This window comes from Columba livia, chromosome Z (assembly GCF_036013475.1).
Source record: "Columba livia isolate bColLiv1 breed racing homer chromosome Z, bColLiv1.pat.W.v2, whole genome shotgun sequence".
Lineage (NCBI taxonomy): Eukaryota > Metazoa > Chordata > Aves > Columbiformes > Columbidae > Columba > Columba livia.
Window position 1 is genome coordinate 43,300,846 of NC_088642.1, and position 18,712 is coordinate 43,319,557.

Genomic DNA, 18,712 nt, shown 5'->3' on the forward strand with positions numbered 1-18,712 from the left:
TTCAAAATGCCATGATAAAAAAATCACTAGCTTCAGTAAACTGACAGTGAGCCTGGGTTGTTATCTGAATTAACTCTGATTGCACTTAAAAAACCTGACTTTTATCTTTGATTTAATCAAAATTATAGTATTTCAAAAAGGTTTACTTTCATATTCCCTAGTAAATGTCTTATCAGGAGTTTCAGCAATAGCTCTTTCAACTGCCGTGCCTTGAAAGTCACAGAGGAAAGGATATGGGGCAGAAAAATTGTCCTGTTAGTTCTCTCTGCAGGACCCAGCCAAGGACTTCATACAACTTGACAAGACTCCCAAGACATGCACTGCTCTTTCCAGACCAGTAGAGGAAAGTGAGAGGAATAAGAACTAGAACACTACAGGAAACAAAATGTAGTCCTGATGCTTCTCCTCACTATTGTTCTTCCTCTACAGGAAGAGACAAAAGCTGTAAATGGATTGCTGCAGGAGCGTGTGAAGATAGTGCACATACCATACCTTCTGATCAACACAAAGAACTAATTTAGTACCCACTGCATCTTTCAAATGAACTTTTGTGGAAAATATTAAAAGCTTTCAGGCTGTATTCACCTTGGCTGCCCAATGTATGAAAGTGAAATAAAACAAATCAGGGATAAATAACAGCACATCATCATCACCATCTTTATTTCTTAATCTAAACTCATTAATGCACTTCTGTTAAAAGACTCTTGGCGACAAATCTAACACAGCAACATAAAGATTAAAAAAAATCCAATGCATTCTTACCTGTAAGAAATAATTGCTGGTGCCATATGAAACAAGACACTCACTAATAGCTGCAATTTCCTACATTGAACATTTGAAATCATACTCTAATCCCCCAAAAAGAAAGAAAACTCTCAGAGAAAGCCCAGTGGGCAGCAAAGGTGTGTTCAAAGTCATGTGCACATCAGTCACTAATAGTACATTCTTGACTACTAGTACAGGGACTTATATGCAACTCATATCCAGTTTTTCTGGTAACTGTCCTCTGTGATTTCCGTTTTGTATTTTTCTGAACCATGTAAATTTGTTGCAAAAAAAACAAACAAAACCAAACAACCTACTCCAGTGTTTCACAGAGTTTGCTGAAGAAACAATAAAAGGATTTATAGCAAGTGAAGTCAGGTCAGCATAAACCACTGTCATGGTTTAGCCCCAGTCAGCAACTAGGACTACACGGCCACTCACTCAGTCCTCCTCCATCATAATAGGGTAGGGAGGAGACTTGGGAGAAGGGAAGAGGAAGGGAAAACGTGTGAGTTGGGATAAAAACAGTTTAACAGAAAAGCAAAGAATAAGATAAATGACTACAATAATAACAGTAAAAGAAAATACAAAGCAAGGGATACATAATATAATTGCTCACCACTCAGAAAACTGATGCCCAGCCTGCTCCTGAGCAATAACTCCCTCCCCTGGCCAGCTCCCTCAGTAACATCCTGAGCATGGTGCCATATGGTACGGAATATCCCTTTGGCTAGTTTGGGTCAGCTGTACCGGCTGTGTCCCCTCCCAGCTTCCTGTGAAAATGAACTCTAACCCAGCCAACCCAGGAAAATCATCAACAGTCTTAAGGTTTTTCAGCCAAGTTTCTTACAGTTTGGCAACTAAGTGCATATTAAATTAGAGCCTATTTTGAAAGGAGACTGTAGTTATTGAGTACGGAGTCCACCCATGTAGCAAAGTTCTAAATAATTTGATGTTCTACTCAGAAATCCAAGCATGAACATGCTACTCTGACCTTAGCTGCAATGTACTGCGTTTTGTCCAAACCACAACATTGAAAGTGAAGAACCAAGAGCTTCCTGAGAGAGAACCTGGGGAGGTGGGAGGAAAAAAAAAAAAAAAACAAAAACAACAACAACAACAACAACAACAACAACAACAAAAACGACAAAAAAAAAAAAAACACACAAAAAACCAAAAAAAAAAAAACAACAAAAAAAAAAAACATAGCTTCGGCTATATGTTCTTCCTGTAAAAGCTTGTGGTCTACATTTTCATACTTCTGATATCAGTATGAAGACTGAAGACATTTCTTTCTACTGCTTTGATGTCACCTCACTACTGCAAATATAAGTACAGTGAAATAATTTAAAAATGTGCACAATTCATATTTTATGTGACTAAAGCCTTTTTTAATTGTTTACTTTCATTCTACAATGTAGAATAGAATACAGAGTAGTCCTATGGTATGCTAGCTTTGTGGGAAAGGACATTTGGGGGTGGGTAAGTACATTATTAAAAGAAAATATTATCATCTTCCCATGTTGCTGCTTCTTACCACTTCACACTGATGCTGTCTTTGACAGTTTCAGCCCTTCCACTGAGCCCTGCAGCAGTCCTGACACCTTCAGCTCTGACCAAGGATAACAGCCAAATGGAGCTAATGGAATACTAACTAATTAAAAAGAAAACCCAACTTCTGGGCAAATTCAGGGACTGAATGTTCTCTTCCACTCCATCTAGTGTCTGATTCTCTTTTGCTTTTTTTCCTCACAAAAGTTTTTTCTCTTTGTAGCAGAGTCTCTCTGCAAATAACAAAGAATGTTTTTCTTCTTTCAGCACTGCTAAATGCATCATCATAGCTGAATTCAACACTACAGATAGATTTTGTGTGTTCTGTTGCTTACTTTTTTCCACGCAGAAACCTGCATAATAGTCTCTTTGTCTCAAATCTTGAGCCCTTAAGTACTGTCCAGATAAGCAAAGTATTAGTCTGAGCATGAGGACAGATATCTAAAATGTCAATACAGGGTGACAAAAAAGGGAATAGTTTGTTCATTAGTTTATCTGAGAGACAAAACAGAAGGTTGGCTAGAAAAAGCCTGAGAAGCTTTTAACTTCAACAGGGGTACACATGATCTAAATAAGGTTCTAATTTTCTATTACTAAAAAATGTGCTATTAAGACATAAGTATGCAAATTAAACACATACTAAAAATAGAATAACAATCAGCCTTAGAGACTAGCAATGCATTTTGGGCAGAGGAATAAGTGCTTCATGCAACTCAGCTTATCATCACCTTTAAATTATGCTATAAGGAAAACATATCTCAATCCTGATCAAAACACTAGGAAGACATCTCTTCCACCCTATTCTCTTGTAAAGGAGAAGCAAAAAAGATGACGTTAAAACCTCCAATCAAAGAAAATGCAAACATGCTTGCCAAATAGGAATTTAGAGATACTCTACAAGCCTCAGCATGTGCAAAGATTTAGTTGTGTCATTGACTGATCTTTCTGAAACTTGTCTACTGAACCATTTCAGAACTAAGAACGCACCTACATGTTCAAGTCCAAAAACTGTGCACTTCAAATGCTGCTATGTGGGCAATCTTTTAACCCTACAAAGCAAGTGGAGTACATGTCAGCATGGTGACATATATTATATTCTCCTGTTAGGTTAAAAACTTCTCCATTGATTTAAGTTAGGAGGTAGCTCCAGAGCAGCCCACGTCAGCCTGTGCCAGGGCTGCTATGGTTTTGCTCTTTCATCTGCTCGCTGAGGACAACAGAAGTAGTTATATTAGTGAAAGGGAGAAGCCAGAACTGTGGCAGCCCCAATAACACATCCTCTCAGCCCCATAGGGCACGGCACTCTGGACTGCTCCACAATCTCTTTAAAGCCCCCAAATGTAAAAAGTTTGAGAAAGAAGCAATGATTCACAATCAGACTTGAAAGGCAAGTGTTTTTTTGTAAGGAATGTTTGACAATGGCAGAAAGAAAAAACTGATTATGTCTGCAGCTCTTCAAAAGATGCAGATACTTCCACATTTGTTTCTATGGAAATTTCAACAGTAGCAGTCCTGGCTTGCAGGACATTCCTGTATTCCTGTTACTAAGGCAACCCATTTGACTGTGAAGTTGGATGGTAAACCAGAGTGGGAAGTAATCCATCCGAATGCCAACAGTTTGCCATGCCATCTTGGGTTATTTTTCTGGTTACATCTGTTCAATGATTTAGTTCACCATACCGACAAAGCAACAGCTGTGCTGGTAAAATACAGTGCCAGTGAGGGGAGGAGCAAGACAGCAGGTACCTTGCCTTGTAAGGTAAGAGGTCCTTTCATGTACTGTTAGAACTAAGCAAGAAGTTGTAGCCTAAGACTATAAGGCTATGCAGACTAAGTAAGTCTCTTCTGCTTTTTTCAAGACCCAAGTAAATATACGTGATATGAGGCAATAATTTTGTGGGGAAGAACCAAAATCCGGAAGTTTGGGGTTTGGTATCTACCTGCTGTACTTAGCCCTTACAGAAATGGGAGACAGACAGCCTTAGCAATACATTTGTGATGGCTTTATGAAGGGAAAGTAAAACTTAATCCACCTGGCAGACTTTTGTGATGAGAAGACTAGCTAAGTGGAAGAGCAGAGAGCAGGCAATGATGTTTACCTCAGCTTTAACAAGGCTTTTAACACCATCTCCTGTAACATCCTCACAGGCAAACTGACACAATCCAGGCTATGAAAGTGGACAGTGAGGTGGACTCAAAACTGGCTCAACTACCAGGCTCATATGGCTGCAATTAGCAGCACAAAGTCCACCTGGAGGCCAGTCACTAAGGGTTAACCGCAGGGCTTACCACTGGGGCCAATACTGTTTAACATCTTCATTAATGACCTGAACAATGGGATAGTGTGCCCCCTCAGCAAGGGGTCACACAATACAGAACTGGGACCAGTGGCTGGTAGCATTGGTGGGTGTGCTGCTATTCAGAGGCACCCCAACAAACCAGAGAAATGGCCCAAGAGGAACCTTATGAAGTTCAACAAAAGGGCAACACATGCGCCTTGAAACAAAAGCTACACACATCAGGACAGACTAAGGGGCTGACCATCTTTTGAGAGATGGCTTTGAGCATCCTGTTAGACACTGAGTTGATCATCAGCCAGCAATGTGCCCTAGCAGCAAAGATGATGAACAGCATTAGGGGCTGCACTATGAAGAACATTAGCAGTAGGTTGAGGAAGTTGTTTCTTACCCTGTGCTCAGCCCTGGGTCCAGTTATGGGTTATCCAGTACAGGGAAAAATATGGACATACTGGAGCAAGTGCAGTGAAGGACTATGAAAATGATGAGATTGGAGCATCTGTTATATAAGGAGAAGCTCAAAGCACTGAGACTGTTTAGTCTCAAGAAGAATGGGCTTAATATGGATCTTACCAACCTGACTGGAGGTGGAGAGTATTAAAAAAAGATTAAACCATATTCTTCTCAGTGGTGCCCAGCAAAAGGACAAGAGGCAATGGATACAAATTGGAAAAAAGGAAATTCTGTTTAAACAGGACAGTTCTGGAGGGAGAAAGAAAAGACATTGCTCAGAATATTTGTGGAGCCTCCATGTCTACATATATCAAAGACCCAGGGGGACAGGGATCCAAGCAATCTGGTATCGCTGTGCTCTAAGTATGGGGACCAAACCAAATCATTTCCAAAGGTCCTCTCCAACCTCAACATCTTGTGATTCTGTTGTTTCCAAAGACAGATGGGAATTCTGCAAAACATGCCAAATCCAATTCACAAGAGAAAAAATAAGAAGAAACACTAAAATAGTGTCTTCTTCCCACTCCCTCCCCAACAACAACTACAAAAAGACTAAACCAGAACAGGTGTGAAGAACCTTGCTTTACCTGAGTTGCTTGAAAGTACCTGACAGGCAACAGTGTTAGAGCTGGCCATACAGGATTTCACAACCTTTGTTAATAAATCAGGAAGCCCAAGAAGCACTTGCTCTAACTGCAGATTACATTCTATTAATACTAGTGCTATCTCCTTGAGTCTCCTCAGTCCAAGGCTCTGACAGGTTTTGCTGCTCTAACAGGCATACCCAGCACCAGGAAATCAGAGGTGGGAACACACTTAACTGAGACAGGATCTTCGGAAGTCCATGTGTGCACACACAATTTTTAGAAGGCTAGTAACATTTCCAAGTGTCAGTAAGCAATCCTGGGGGACCATACAAGCAAAAGCATGTCTCTGAAACAAACACAATTTTTCAGCTGCAAGAATATCAAGTCCTTGCTTATAGTGTTGTGGCACTAGTACACTCCAAAGAAAAGGGTTTACAGTCTGAAAAAGACATCTGGCTCAGGGAGTTATTGGGCAAATAAACCTTTGGAAGATGGTCGAGATTAATTATAAAAATCCTCCCAGTCACAACAAATCACACATAATCCTGCTCATACCTTGGCTTAGCTCATAATGAAGCCATTCTCTATCATGTGGATTTAAGACTTGGAATATGATATTCCTTCCTCAATCCCTCACCTCATCTCAAAAGGAGGAATGCATGGTACAATACATTTGGTATAGAACTACTGCTTTAATGAGATAAATTCCCTCATAACTCTTATCTTTTAGCACTCATGCCTGCCACAGCAATTAGCTTTTTATCTGTGAGGCTGCCAATAAATAACAAGTCTCATATTAGTTCATTTGGTCATGTCTCTTCTAATGAATTATTTCATCTACATGTTGTTAAGATGCTGGCAAGAAATCTCTTTATCTTACACAGCACAGCCTCCCCATCTGCTGTCTGCAAAACCTTGACAAGTCAGTCACAAGTTATTGCTTCTCCATCGACCAGCTGAAGTACAGATGACAGTTCTAATATCAAATACTTTTTGACCACTGAATAATGACTGTAGTTCTTCACAATAATAAAAAGTAGCAGAAAAAAGTCCTTCTCCAGTGTACTTCAAGTTGTAAAAAAATCCCTTTCTTGTTTATCATAGTACACTTGAAAAATACCTTCCATTTTCCACCCACACATTAAATGTCTGTGATAGATAAGGAAGAATTATATGCACAGCATCTTCTACTGCAACTTCATAAAGCCTGGAGTTGAACAGAACCTTCTGCCTTAATTTCAAGACTTTAATTATATTAAGAAATGTTTAATTTCCCAAACCAGACACTGTTGACTTACACATGGAAGATATTTACTTTTTGCTTCTAATAAACCTATCGTGTATAATTGGCATTAATTATATAGGTCATGGTACATATAAACTATTGATGGTACACAAGGAATTACTCCTGCATGAAACGGTAGTGTAAAATTCCTTATGTTACTTCACTGTTCACCATACTTGCATGTTTACAGCACTTTCTAAACAGAGACTGTAGTGTATACGTATTTCATCAAACAAAGCACACATTAATTTTAAAATAAGACAAAGAATAACAATATATCAGATACCCACCTTGTCAACCAATGTCCAAAGTCTGGCCGATGAGCCCACTGGACACCTGTTTGATTCAAGGATCGAAGTAGCCGACAGCAAATAAGGATGATCCATGGACTTGCTAAGCTTATCCATTTATCTGAGCCTTTTATGAATCCAGCTGAAGAGGTGGTTTTGCCCAATTTTGAATTACTTGTGGCTAGAATGTCTATATTCTTGCACTCAGAGACTTCCCCAATACGATCAAAATTCTGTTTCACAGTGGTGCTATGCTGAGGGTCCCATTCTTTCAGAAGAAAATTATTTCTGCAAAGTTCCTGACACAGCACCAAACAAAGTGTATTGATAAGAAAATACCAGGTTTGATGTTCCTCTTCTATAAAACTGCTTGCTCCCAAACTCAATACATGGACAAGTGTTCCAGTCACAATCAGCAGATCTATTTCTGACCAGTTGGAACTGGACACAACTGGATTCTGCAAACAAACAAACAAAAAATATTGTATGGGTGAAAGTGTTTAAAAATTCCACTTGTTTAAGCATTCATAATGTGCCTACAGCATTTTTTTCTAAGAAAACAAAATAAACTGTGAGACAAACTATTTCTATCTTGACAAATTCCCAAAATTTATAAAAGAATAATTTTGATGTAGCCTATTTAGCTAGCATTGCAACATAAGCATTCTTTTAAAAGTGACATTCTGTACAAGGGAAAAAACATTATGAATAATCATCACAACTGTACAGATTAAGATTCCCTACCACCCTGTGGCAGAAGGTTCAAAACAACCTCTCTCCCCATTGCACATTCATACAAGTAAAAATATGAATCCTGCAGAAATCAAACTTGAGATATAGACAATAGGTAATTTTCTAATAGTTTAAATCTCAATTCAGTACAGTGGTAACCTTCACTACTCAAATTAACAAAGGTTACTTGCAGACAGCCTGATGGCACCCCTTAGCCTGCTTAGCTTGAAATGTGTCTTTCATCATAAAATCTACTTTAAACCTTACCCACATATTATTTATTTCACATGCTGTGCGTATCAGAAGCCATAATATTCTTTGTCTAATGCCTTCAGTTTCCTGTTCACAGCAGCCACTTGGAATTGCCGCATCATCACTGCCCTCAATGATACAGCTAACAGAGAGCATAATGGCGTGTGGAAGGTGAAAGCAGCTGGTTCATTGGTGTTATAAAGTGAGAGGCCTTTTCAGCTCACAGGCAATACACAGTAACAGGGAAAGCCATGAAAAGATCACACAGAGACACAAACTTGATACAGAAGTACTAAGAGAGGTCATGAAGATGACCAGAACTCTCCAGACATTAACTGATAAGCTATCAAGAGACCACAACCATATCTTTGAAGAGCAGCAGCCTGGACTTCGTAACAGATAAAGGGGAAGTGAGAGAACATTAATATCATGGGTATCTTATGGCTCCTGTGGAACTACACAAACGCATTAAGCAATGCTTCAGGAAAATGTAAAAGGTGGAGAAGAGCAGGTGGCAAGCAGCAGGCTGGAGGCACGAGGCAAAGTGAGAGAAGGAAGGATGAAGGGACCACAGACACATACAAGCAGGCACCAGTCAGTGCACTGTGACTGAACCCTGTGCCTGATTGCTGCTCCTATTCTGTCTTATCAAATCTTCTCTCTTTCTGTGAAACTCCACCTTTTGTCCCATCTGTGGGTACTGCAAGGTCTCACTGCAAGTAATGGGGGACAAGGCTGCATGTCAGCAACTTGAGACCAGAATGAGTAAAAGTAAATGCCAGCAACTGGAGCAGGATCACAGGTCACTGGACCCACATGCTTATAGAGCCAGTGACTGCAGGACATGAGGGTCCACGTGTTAGACACTGGAACGGGGACAACAGGCCATCGGGATTGTGTGCTTGAGGTGTCAGCAGCTGGAGGGACCAGAGTGCAAAAGAGGTCAGGATGTCAGCAACAGGAAAAACTACTACAGAATCACAGAATAGTTTGGGTTGGAAGGGACCTTCAAAGGTCAGCTAGTTCAACCTCCTTGCAATGCACAGGGACATCTTCAACTAGACCAGGTGGCTCAGAGCCCCATCCAGCCTGGCCTTGAATGTCTCCAGGAATGGGGCATCTATCATCTCTCTAGGCAACCTGTTCCAGTGTTTCACCACCCACATTGTAAAAAATTTCTTCCTCACCTCTAGCCCGAATCTCCTCTCCTTTGATTTAAAACCATCACCACTTACCTTGTACTAGGCCCTACTAAAACGTCTGCACCTGTCTTTCTTGTAGCCACCTCTTAAGTACTGAAAGGCTGCAACAAGGTGTTCCCAGAGCCTTCTCTTCTCCAGGCTGAACAACCCAAACTCTCTCAGCCTGTCCTCATTGGTGTTCCACCCCACTGATCATTTTTGTGGCCTCCACTGGACCCTCTCCAACAGGTTCATGTCTTTCCTATGCTGACAATTCCAGAGTTGGACACAGTACCCCAGGTGGGGTCTCGGCAGAGCAGAGGGGCAGAATCATGTCCCTTGACCTGCTGGCCACACTTCTTGTGATGCAGCCCATGGATCACTGAACTTGTAGGTCTGTATCAGGAAGTGGAGGGCCCAGAGTGTGAACCTGTGTGTGAGAGGTCACAGGGCCACTGACTGTGGGGACTTCTGTCTGTTTAACTTCTCAGAGTCTGAGGCAGAGGTGAGGACTGGGGTCCAGGCTGGACATGTGGGACAAATGTCCCAGCCCTGGAAGCCACCAGAGCCAGAAAGGGCTTCCTAACATACCTTAATAAACAGGGTTACATACTTGAGATGCATTTTGGGAAAGACACTTTAAAAAATTATCCTTTACATTTTGTTTTCTCATTAATTTTTCCTCTATTAGAGAATATCACAGAGTATCTCTTAAACGAGTATTTTAAACACCTGATAAACAACAACTTAAAAGCCAATTCAAAACTACTGCATGCTGTTTTTCTTACAAATATCTCTAAACCTACTTTCATGATAATATTTCAACCACATCATCCTCCTACATTTGACCTTATGACAAACCTTTAAAAACCACCTTGAATATCCACACAGGTAAGTCTCACAGAGAACTTACTCACTTTCAAAGATGCATAGTGTACCATGATTCCAAAAGCATTTAAGTAATTTGTTAGAAGAATATAGAAACTCAGCAACCTTAGAGCAGGTAACAAGAAAGTGGATGTAAACAATATAAATATCCCTGAGCATCTTAGATGCACATCTCACTTATGCTTAAGATTTACTGACAGCAGCATATGTTGTTTTGTTCAATAAGGATGACCATGTACCATGGAGAAGACAACAAACATGCTTGATGCAAGACGCTATTACAGTTCACACTATCTGGAATTTTGCTTTGACAAAAACAACTTTTACAACATCAAGGTTTTATAAGATATATGTGAAAGAGTGCAGGAGGCATAGTTGGAGTTATCACCTATTCACATCACCTCCATTTATTGTGTTGTAAAAGAAATATATTACAAAGTAATCTCACTAAAAAAATGAAAAAAAAAGTTCTCATGACGTAACACATAATAATGTGTGAAAAAACACACAAAAAAGCTCAGGAACAGTCAGTCTGAAAAACTGCCCAGGCCAAATCTATATTTACTAGCATTTGAAATTTCTTCAGTGCTCCAAAGACCACTCCTTCTTGTTTGATACTCTAATCTGAAAATTAAATACCATAAGCTGGTATTTGGAACAAAAGGACAAGGCAGAGATGTAGTCCATGCAGAGACCAAAGACCACGAAATTCACAAAGCTGAGGCAAGAATAGTACATGATTAAACCACAGAAACTCTAAACTCATAATTATTTCATCATGCTGACCTTAAAGATTTTGGTAACTAAATAAGAAGCAAGCACATAAGTACCACCTGCTTGCAGAGACTAAGAAATCTGAGATCCTCAACATATGAGAATAAACTAGTCTTCAATACAATTCATTACATCTATATAGGGGTTGCTCTCTTTTATGTGGTTGCTGTCAGCAACCACACTGAAGAAGTGATGAGCTCTGCCATCAGAGTTCTCATGTCCAATCAGCCAACCCAAAATTCCTGAGCTTACCTATGAGGATGTTGTGGGAGACTGTGTCAAAAGGCTTGCTGAAGTCAAGGTAGACAATATTCACTGTTCTTGCCTCATTTACCCAGCCAGTCATGCCATCACAGAAAGGCTATGAGGTTGGTCAAACACGATTTCTCCCTGGTGAATCCATGTTGACTATTCCCGATAACCTTATTTTCCTTCACATGCTTGGAGATGACATCTGGAATGAGCTGTTTCATCACCTTTCCAGGGATGGAGGTGAGGGTGACTGGCCTGTAGTGTCCTGGATCATTGTTATTGTGCTTTTTGAAGACTGGAGTGATGCCAGCTTTCTTCCAGTCCTCAGGCACCTCTCCTGTTCTCCAGGACCTTTCAAAAATGCTGGAGAGCAGCTTAGCAGTAATATCTGACAGCTCTTTCAGCACTTGACCCATGAGGCCTCATGCATTTGTAGGTGTTCAGTTTGCCTAAATGACCTGGTCCTCCTCAACCAAGGGCAAGTATTCCTTTCTCCAGACTTTCTCTCTGTCCTCCAGGGGTCTGGGATTCCTGAGGGCTGGTCTTAACAGCAAAGACAGAAGCAAAGAAGGCATTCAGTAACTCAGCGTTCTCTGTATCCTCTGTCACCAGGGCACCCTCCTCATCCAGCAGACCTACATTTTCCCTAATCTTCCTTTTGCTGTTGATTTACTTGAAGGAGCCCTTCTTTTTGTCCATTACATCCCTCACCAGATTTAATTTCAAGTGGAGCTTAGCCTTCCTCACCACATCCCTGCATACTCTAACATCTTCTATTCCTTCCAAGTGGCTCGTCCCTTTTTCTACATTATGTAAACACCATTCTTCCACCTGAGTTTTCACAGAAGCTCCATACTTTTCCATGCAGGCCTCCTGCTGCCTTTGTTTCTTGCTCATAGGGATGCATCAATTTGAGCTTGGAGGAAATGATATTTGAATATTAACCAGCTCTCTTGGACCCCCCTACCTACTAGAGTCCTATCCCATGGGATTCTTCCAAGTAAGAGTTTGAAGGGGCCAAAGCTCACCCTGCTGAAGTCCATGGTTTTAGTCCTACATATTGTCCTGCTTCCTCCATGCAGGATCCTGAACTCTATCATCTCATGGAGGAGATGTCCCCAACCCTCAATACTCCAACCACTCTTTCTTGGTTTGTTAGGACAAGGTCCAGCAGCAACCTCTCCTCATTGGCTCCTCCACCACCTGTGTCAAAAAGTTATGATCAATGATCTGCAGAAATCTCCCGGATTGTGTGTGCTTAGCTGTCTTCCCAGCAGATATCAGTAATTAAGTAATGCAGAAACTCACCTTTTTGGCATCATCCAATCACCTTTTTTTCCCCCAAGTCAAAAAATGGGAAAAAAAAAAAAAAACAGGTTCAATTGCATAAAAATGTTTTATCATCCAATTCAGTAAATAATATCACATGGAGGAAGAAAAACAAAAATATTTTTAAATGTCCAGGGTGTTTTAAAATACATGGAAAGAAGGACATTTTGTTCATGTAATAAAAAACACTTTAATTCTTCACAATGAAAGTTTTTAAAAGCTGTATTTGACCAACTTCAACTTTTGGGTTCTATTTTCAAAAGGTATTGGTTTCGATTTCTATAAGAAATAGCAAAAAATGCAATTACTAGAAGTGAATACTGTACTTAGTTCAACTACCAAGCAATCAGAGTGAAACTATGAACAAGAAGTTAAATTTTTTGGCAATTTTCTGGAATTTGTAAAGCACTGCAGAACTATTTAAAGCCTAAACTATCATTAAAAGAAGGCACTGGTGCTGCTAGAGAGATAGTGATCATAACCTATAAATAACCATCAGGAAGCAGATGCTAACACTGACTGCACTGGTCTTCAGAAAATTCATGAACTTGGTAATCAGCTTCTGTATTCAGCCATAGTGGGGAAAAAAAAGCATTACAAATGAGAAGCCCTTCAGAGAAACCTTTAGATGTGAATAGAAACAATCTGAAGACAAAAAGCTGTGAAGCCATTAACAGGATAGATTATCTTAATTACTTTTAAAATATCTACATTGTATCATATATCATGAGCTTAGGAAAGGTTTTTAGCATTCTTAACTGGCAAGGCCCTGACTGAGGATTCTACCCCTACCATCAGAAGAGCTTGGCTTCAGAGCTCTTTCAGAAGTGGAAACCATACAGAGATTTGCACAGTGGAGATGCACAGGTCACAGACACTTGGTTTCAGCGATATTTTACCATAAGTAATATTCTTACCTCAGACAGAAGGCCCTTCAAGATCAAAACACAGCATATACAGACAAACAGTTTCTCCCCCCAAACTCTAAGTATTCTACTGAAAAGAGCATTGAAGCTGAGAGCACATGAACCTTTGTGAATTAGTTTTTGTGTCCCAGTTACGAGTAAATAACCTCTCACATCTAAGCTGCAAACAACACCAGACTATCCACTACTTTCACATTCTCCAGGCTCTATCTTTGTATATGCAGCCACCTGCAACACAACAACAAGAACATCACCACCACCATATTGCTCTGCAACAGCCCTGAGACTGGTAAAAATGTACATAAAATCCAGGAAATACAGGTCACTACTTTTATACATGTCTGGAATGGAAGAATTTCACTAACTAAACCTACAAAGTATTTCAAGCTTGCTTTGAAGTTTTAACAGACACAGCAAAGCCTGACGAGATGAGATGAGATACACATCCAGCAATTCGGTCACCTGTGGAATAGGATTGAAGATGAGATGATGAAAGTGGACTTCTACAGGTCTGCTTCAACCAGAACTACTGTTGCCTACACTTCATAAGACACAGTTCAGCTTCCCACATTTTTAGATATGTCGCTGGTAGCAATATGATCACAGACAGACCTGGCATAGAGAATCCAGTATATTTCTATCTGCCCCAGCTTTGGAAAAATAAAAAGCAAAGACATAAACCTCCTGGAAAATGTTTCTGAAAACCTCCTCATTCACATATTATGAACTTGAAGCAGATGATCTGATCACCTGCTGTTATGCCCTGAAGTTCCAGCTAAGTAGAACTCCAGAAAACATGTACGCACCAACTGCAGATATTCCCCCACCTTTCTAGTTCAAACTGTTCCACCATTGCCAAATGGAGATATTTTACAATGTAATGTGAAAATAACTATCTTCATGTCCAAGAGATGCTAGCTGATCCTTGTCCTAAAATGACAAAAGCATAATTACCAGTGACACCAAATTTCACTAGTGAATAAAAAGAGTTTTTCCCACTTACAGAATTCCAGATGGTTTCATAATTGACATCAAAGAGGAAAAGGAGACAGCTCCTGCTGAAACATCATTCTTCAAGCAACAGAATCCAAAGCCCCAAAAGAATCTAAAGCCCCAACATCAACCAGGGAGAAAACTCCAGCTGCAGTGGTCTCTCATATGCAGAATGCGGGGTGTGGAGACAAAGGTATGGAACTTGATACAGTACCCTAGACATAATTTCTGATCAGTTCTTCTGGTTTTGCTCTGTTTGTCCTCAAAGGCAGATATACAGACACAGCAGAAGTGGGGAAGGAAGACAATTAAAATAGAAGGGATAGATAAAGACAGGATAGAATTACACAAAGATTGATATAGATATAGAAACATATCCCTGTCTATGCTCCCTAGGCATAGCTGACCGGGTGGAATCATCAGAAATGGCCAATAGATTATGGGTATGGAAATGGCACTTCCTCCTCTAAAGTTCCTCAGAAAGATTAACTTTAAAAGTGGAACAGCATGGATCATATGGGTGCTTGTTTTTATGTGTTCCCTGAGGAAATATTTGCCTCCATCAGGAAGCCAGCAATTAATTCCTTTCATAAGAAAAAGCCTTTCCACCCAGCTCAAGCTGTGAATACCAGCAGGAATTTTCTAATTGCTGCTATGGTCATCAACAGAGCAGCTGTATTAGCAATATATTAAGCCACCTGCAGGAAGTCGTTCACACCACCAGCTGCCCCTCACCAACATGAATGAAAAATGCAAAGAACAGATAGGAATGAAACCCTAGGACTCAGGCAAAACAAGTAACAGCCTATTCTAAATTCAGTAATAACCACGGAATAGCAGCATCTTCCTAGATTCCAGTCTTTGATCTAGTAGGAAAGCAGGCTCATATAAAGTTACTTCTAGAGTTGTGAGTGTCACAAGGAATTATCTCCAGTCATATAAGAAAGATTTCTGGTCACAGACAGGCTTAACTGCTTTGAGACTAGCAACCTGGTAGAGCAAGCTATATTCCATTGTCAATGCTCTCAACTCTATTCAAGCAAATGTCTCTAAATTTTATGCAAGTCTAGACAGTCATTTTTAGGTTCTTACTGTGCTAAAATTAGATAAACTGGTAACAGTTAAGACAAAAAATTAGCTTGTCTTCCATAGTTGTGTTTATCTCTGCACAGCAAGCAAATATTAAGTTTCTACAGAATACACTGGACCATTAATTATTGTTTCAACACCATATTCTTTTACTTTTTCTAATAATAATTTATACCTTGTTTACAATAAAAGACAGAAAACTAACAAATGTCCTAAGTAGAACAACTCAGAAACAGCAGAAGTGAACTGAGTCCATTTAAGAATGAACACGACTCTAAGTACCAGCAGTGTTAAGAAATTGTACAACTAGACTTCTCACTCAACAGATTTCTCCATTTGCATTGATTAATTTTACTTTCTTATTTGGCAGCAAAACATTAACACTAGTTTGACACAAAAATTTTCAATACAAAAAGCAGGCTGTGATGTACACTTACAAAGACTGTTCTGCAAGCAGCTATTCCTGAGATGAAACTTCTTCCCCTGATTTCCTTAAGCATATATTGTCAGCTGATTTCTTCCTCTATTCTAGTCTATCTAAATGATCAACAGACACACCTAAATCTTATGTTTATATCTATCAGCCACATAAGAATGAAACACCATGTTCTATCAACAACCCTCTTTTTAATCACTTTCAATACACTGAAATGAATTGCACTGAAGAAAGTTGAAAAGGGGGGGGGGGCGGAAAACAGGTGTCTTCAGCGGAGGGCATTACTTTTAGCCCAAGGATTCTCTCAGAAAATTCTCTCAGAAAAACAGCATTTCCAAGAAGGAATAACACAAATTCAGAAACTACAAAAAGAAAATTATAAGCTGGTATAGCTTCAATAATAAAGATCAGCAGCCCTAGTTATAAGAATTTAAATTTATAATTAAGCCCAAGACTTACAGCATGTAGTTGCACATAAAGCAGTATTAATCTCCACTGAAGAACAGTGCATTTTCTGAATTATATGAAATATAGCAATTACTAAATGTTTCTCCAAATCAGAAAGTCTGCTTTATAGCTTGAAGGAATATGTCATATCGTTAAAGCAAGGTAATTGCCGCACATTGTCACACACTAGCAAAAAAGGTGCTAAAACCCCAAATGTGATTCAAATAAATCCAAACTGACAAAAGACTGTACTGCTCAGAGGTTGCATCACTGAATAGAGAGCTATGAGCATTAAAGTTACTGAATTTCAGAGACCATTCAAAGATATGACTAATAAGCATCAGAAGAAACAACTAGAAGATGATTTTGTGATGTGATTGACAGTTCTTGGCATACCAAGTTTTAGAGTGAAAGAAGAGTTAGACATTCTGTTTCTTGGAATTACCTGACTTGTATTCACTACAATATAACTCATCAAGTACTTTACAGAAAGTAACTACTCACACAACTGAGAACATTTCTGAGCACTCCAAAGACTGTAATAAACTCCATTTCTTAAACTTAAAAACCTTTAAAAGTTTAATTAAAAAAGTAGAAGATACATTAATTTTTCTCCCTCTGTTACAGTTTCAAAACTATTTTTAAAAACCATTAAGAATACCAATATAAGAAATGGTAGTGGCAAAGCATTTTCTCATTAGTCTTAGAGCATTACTGTCTGTGGCACTTGGGAAAGGATAGATAATCACTGGTGCATATTGTTGCAAAACATACATCTTGCTTTAATTGTAATTGTGAAACATCTCTGTGTAACAGCATAAAATTTGTACACAGCATAACTGTTTCTGATCTCATAAAATCAACTGCGAAATAATTTACACTAATCAGAATGTTTCTTAAAGTAATGTGGAAATAAGCACTTCTATACATGATCTTAATTATAGCAATCAGTATCATGCCACAATGAACACATCACATTTCAATTACAATTTTAAATTCCTCCTATAATATTACAAATATAATATTTCTCTGTGTGTACACAGAGAGAAAGCTTTTATAATACTTTATCTGAAAGTATGCCATAAATTGTAAAACATTTTGAACCATAATCAACATGTGTTCTCACCTTCAGTGGAAGTCTGGAATTCTCAAAGACCCTTGCAATGGTAGATAAAATACCACACATGAGCACAGAAATCAGCATCATCACTCCAACTGCTGTTAACCAGGACAAACTACAGAAATAGCACAAACTTTCTGCTGATGTGCATACAATGACATGAACTGCACACAACACCAGACACATCAAGTAAAACAGTAGAGAGAATAGTGGAGGGGAGAGGGGCACTTCAAATTCTGCCTGGCTGCTCAGGGCTTTTGGAATGCTGAGCAAAAGCAGCAGCAGAACCTAGAAAAAAAAAGTAGAGAATTAATACTTAATGAACTGGAGTTTACTTAAATCATAAACTGAGAATTCACACACAAAAAAAATTACACTGTTGTCATCCATGTCACTCTGGTAGTATACATATTTCCTAAAAATATTCTGTGAAGAACTATGCTGGATTTTTTTTTTTCCCCATGAAGATAGTACCATATAAATGGGAGAATAAATGATTGTGTTTTCATTTATTAAGGGCTTGTTAGCAGAGGCTAATAAATTACCATGTGCTAGCAAGTTAGCAGAGGCTAATAAATTACCATGTGCCTCTGCACCTGTGGTAACTGATCACATGCGTGATCTTCACTCCCTGCAAAAGTAAGAGCTTTAACTCCCAACATCAAAATAGTCCCTAAAGCACTTATAATTCAAACAAAACCAGCACTCTTTATAGGAAAATGCTCAAACTGTAGTTATCTACATATCTAAATTTAGCTCTTTTGAGTGAATGCACCGTTACCAATACATGTCCCAGAGGTATTCTCCTCATCTGAAATACAGGGTAAATGGCATTTATAGCATGGTGCAGTTTTCAGTCACCTGTGAGATTCCCTACCTCTATTCAGTGAGGCTGGAAAATACAAAGCAAGACAAAAAGACTTTGGAAAGCAAGGCAGCTTCTTGATTACTGCACTGGAGAATAGAAAAAACTCCAGCAGTTTTGCGCCACGTCTTACAGTCATAGTGAGCAAGCTCTTCTTAACCAAAATTTTCATGGTTAGTAGCTGTATGTTTGTTTTGATA

General features: G+C 39.2%; 1 protein-coding gene across 19 annotated transcripts in view; it reads right to left on the reverse strand.

Moving 5' to 3' along the window:
• The window catches only part of PIGG (phosphatidylinositol glycan anchor biosynthesis class G (EMM blood group)), a 245,345-nt gene that overhangs the window by 201,632 nt on the left and 25,001 nt on the right, over nucleotides 1-18,712 (reverse strand). For 17 of the 19 annotated variants that reach the window (XR_010468873.1, XR_010468870.1, XR_010468868.1 and 14 more), the window contains 2 exons: nucleotides 17,654-17,935; nucleotides 7,229-7,686 (listed from right to left, as the gene is read on the reverse strand). Coding sequence is in view for 5 of the 19 variants with exons in the window: in XM_065045595.1 (XP_064901667.1) it covers nucleotides 7,229-7,686; nucleotides 17,654-17,935 (740 nt within the window). In the remaining 14 variants the exon portion in view is untranslated. Of the gene's footprint in view, nucleotides 1-4,068; nucleotides 6,000-7,228; nucleotides 7,687-17,653; nucleotides 17,936-18,712 lie in introns of those variants that run through there. The other 2 variants (XR_010468875.1, XM_065045599.1) reach the window with 2 other exon arrangements.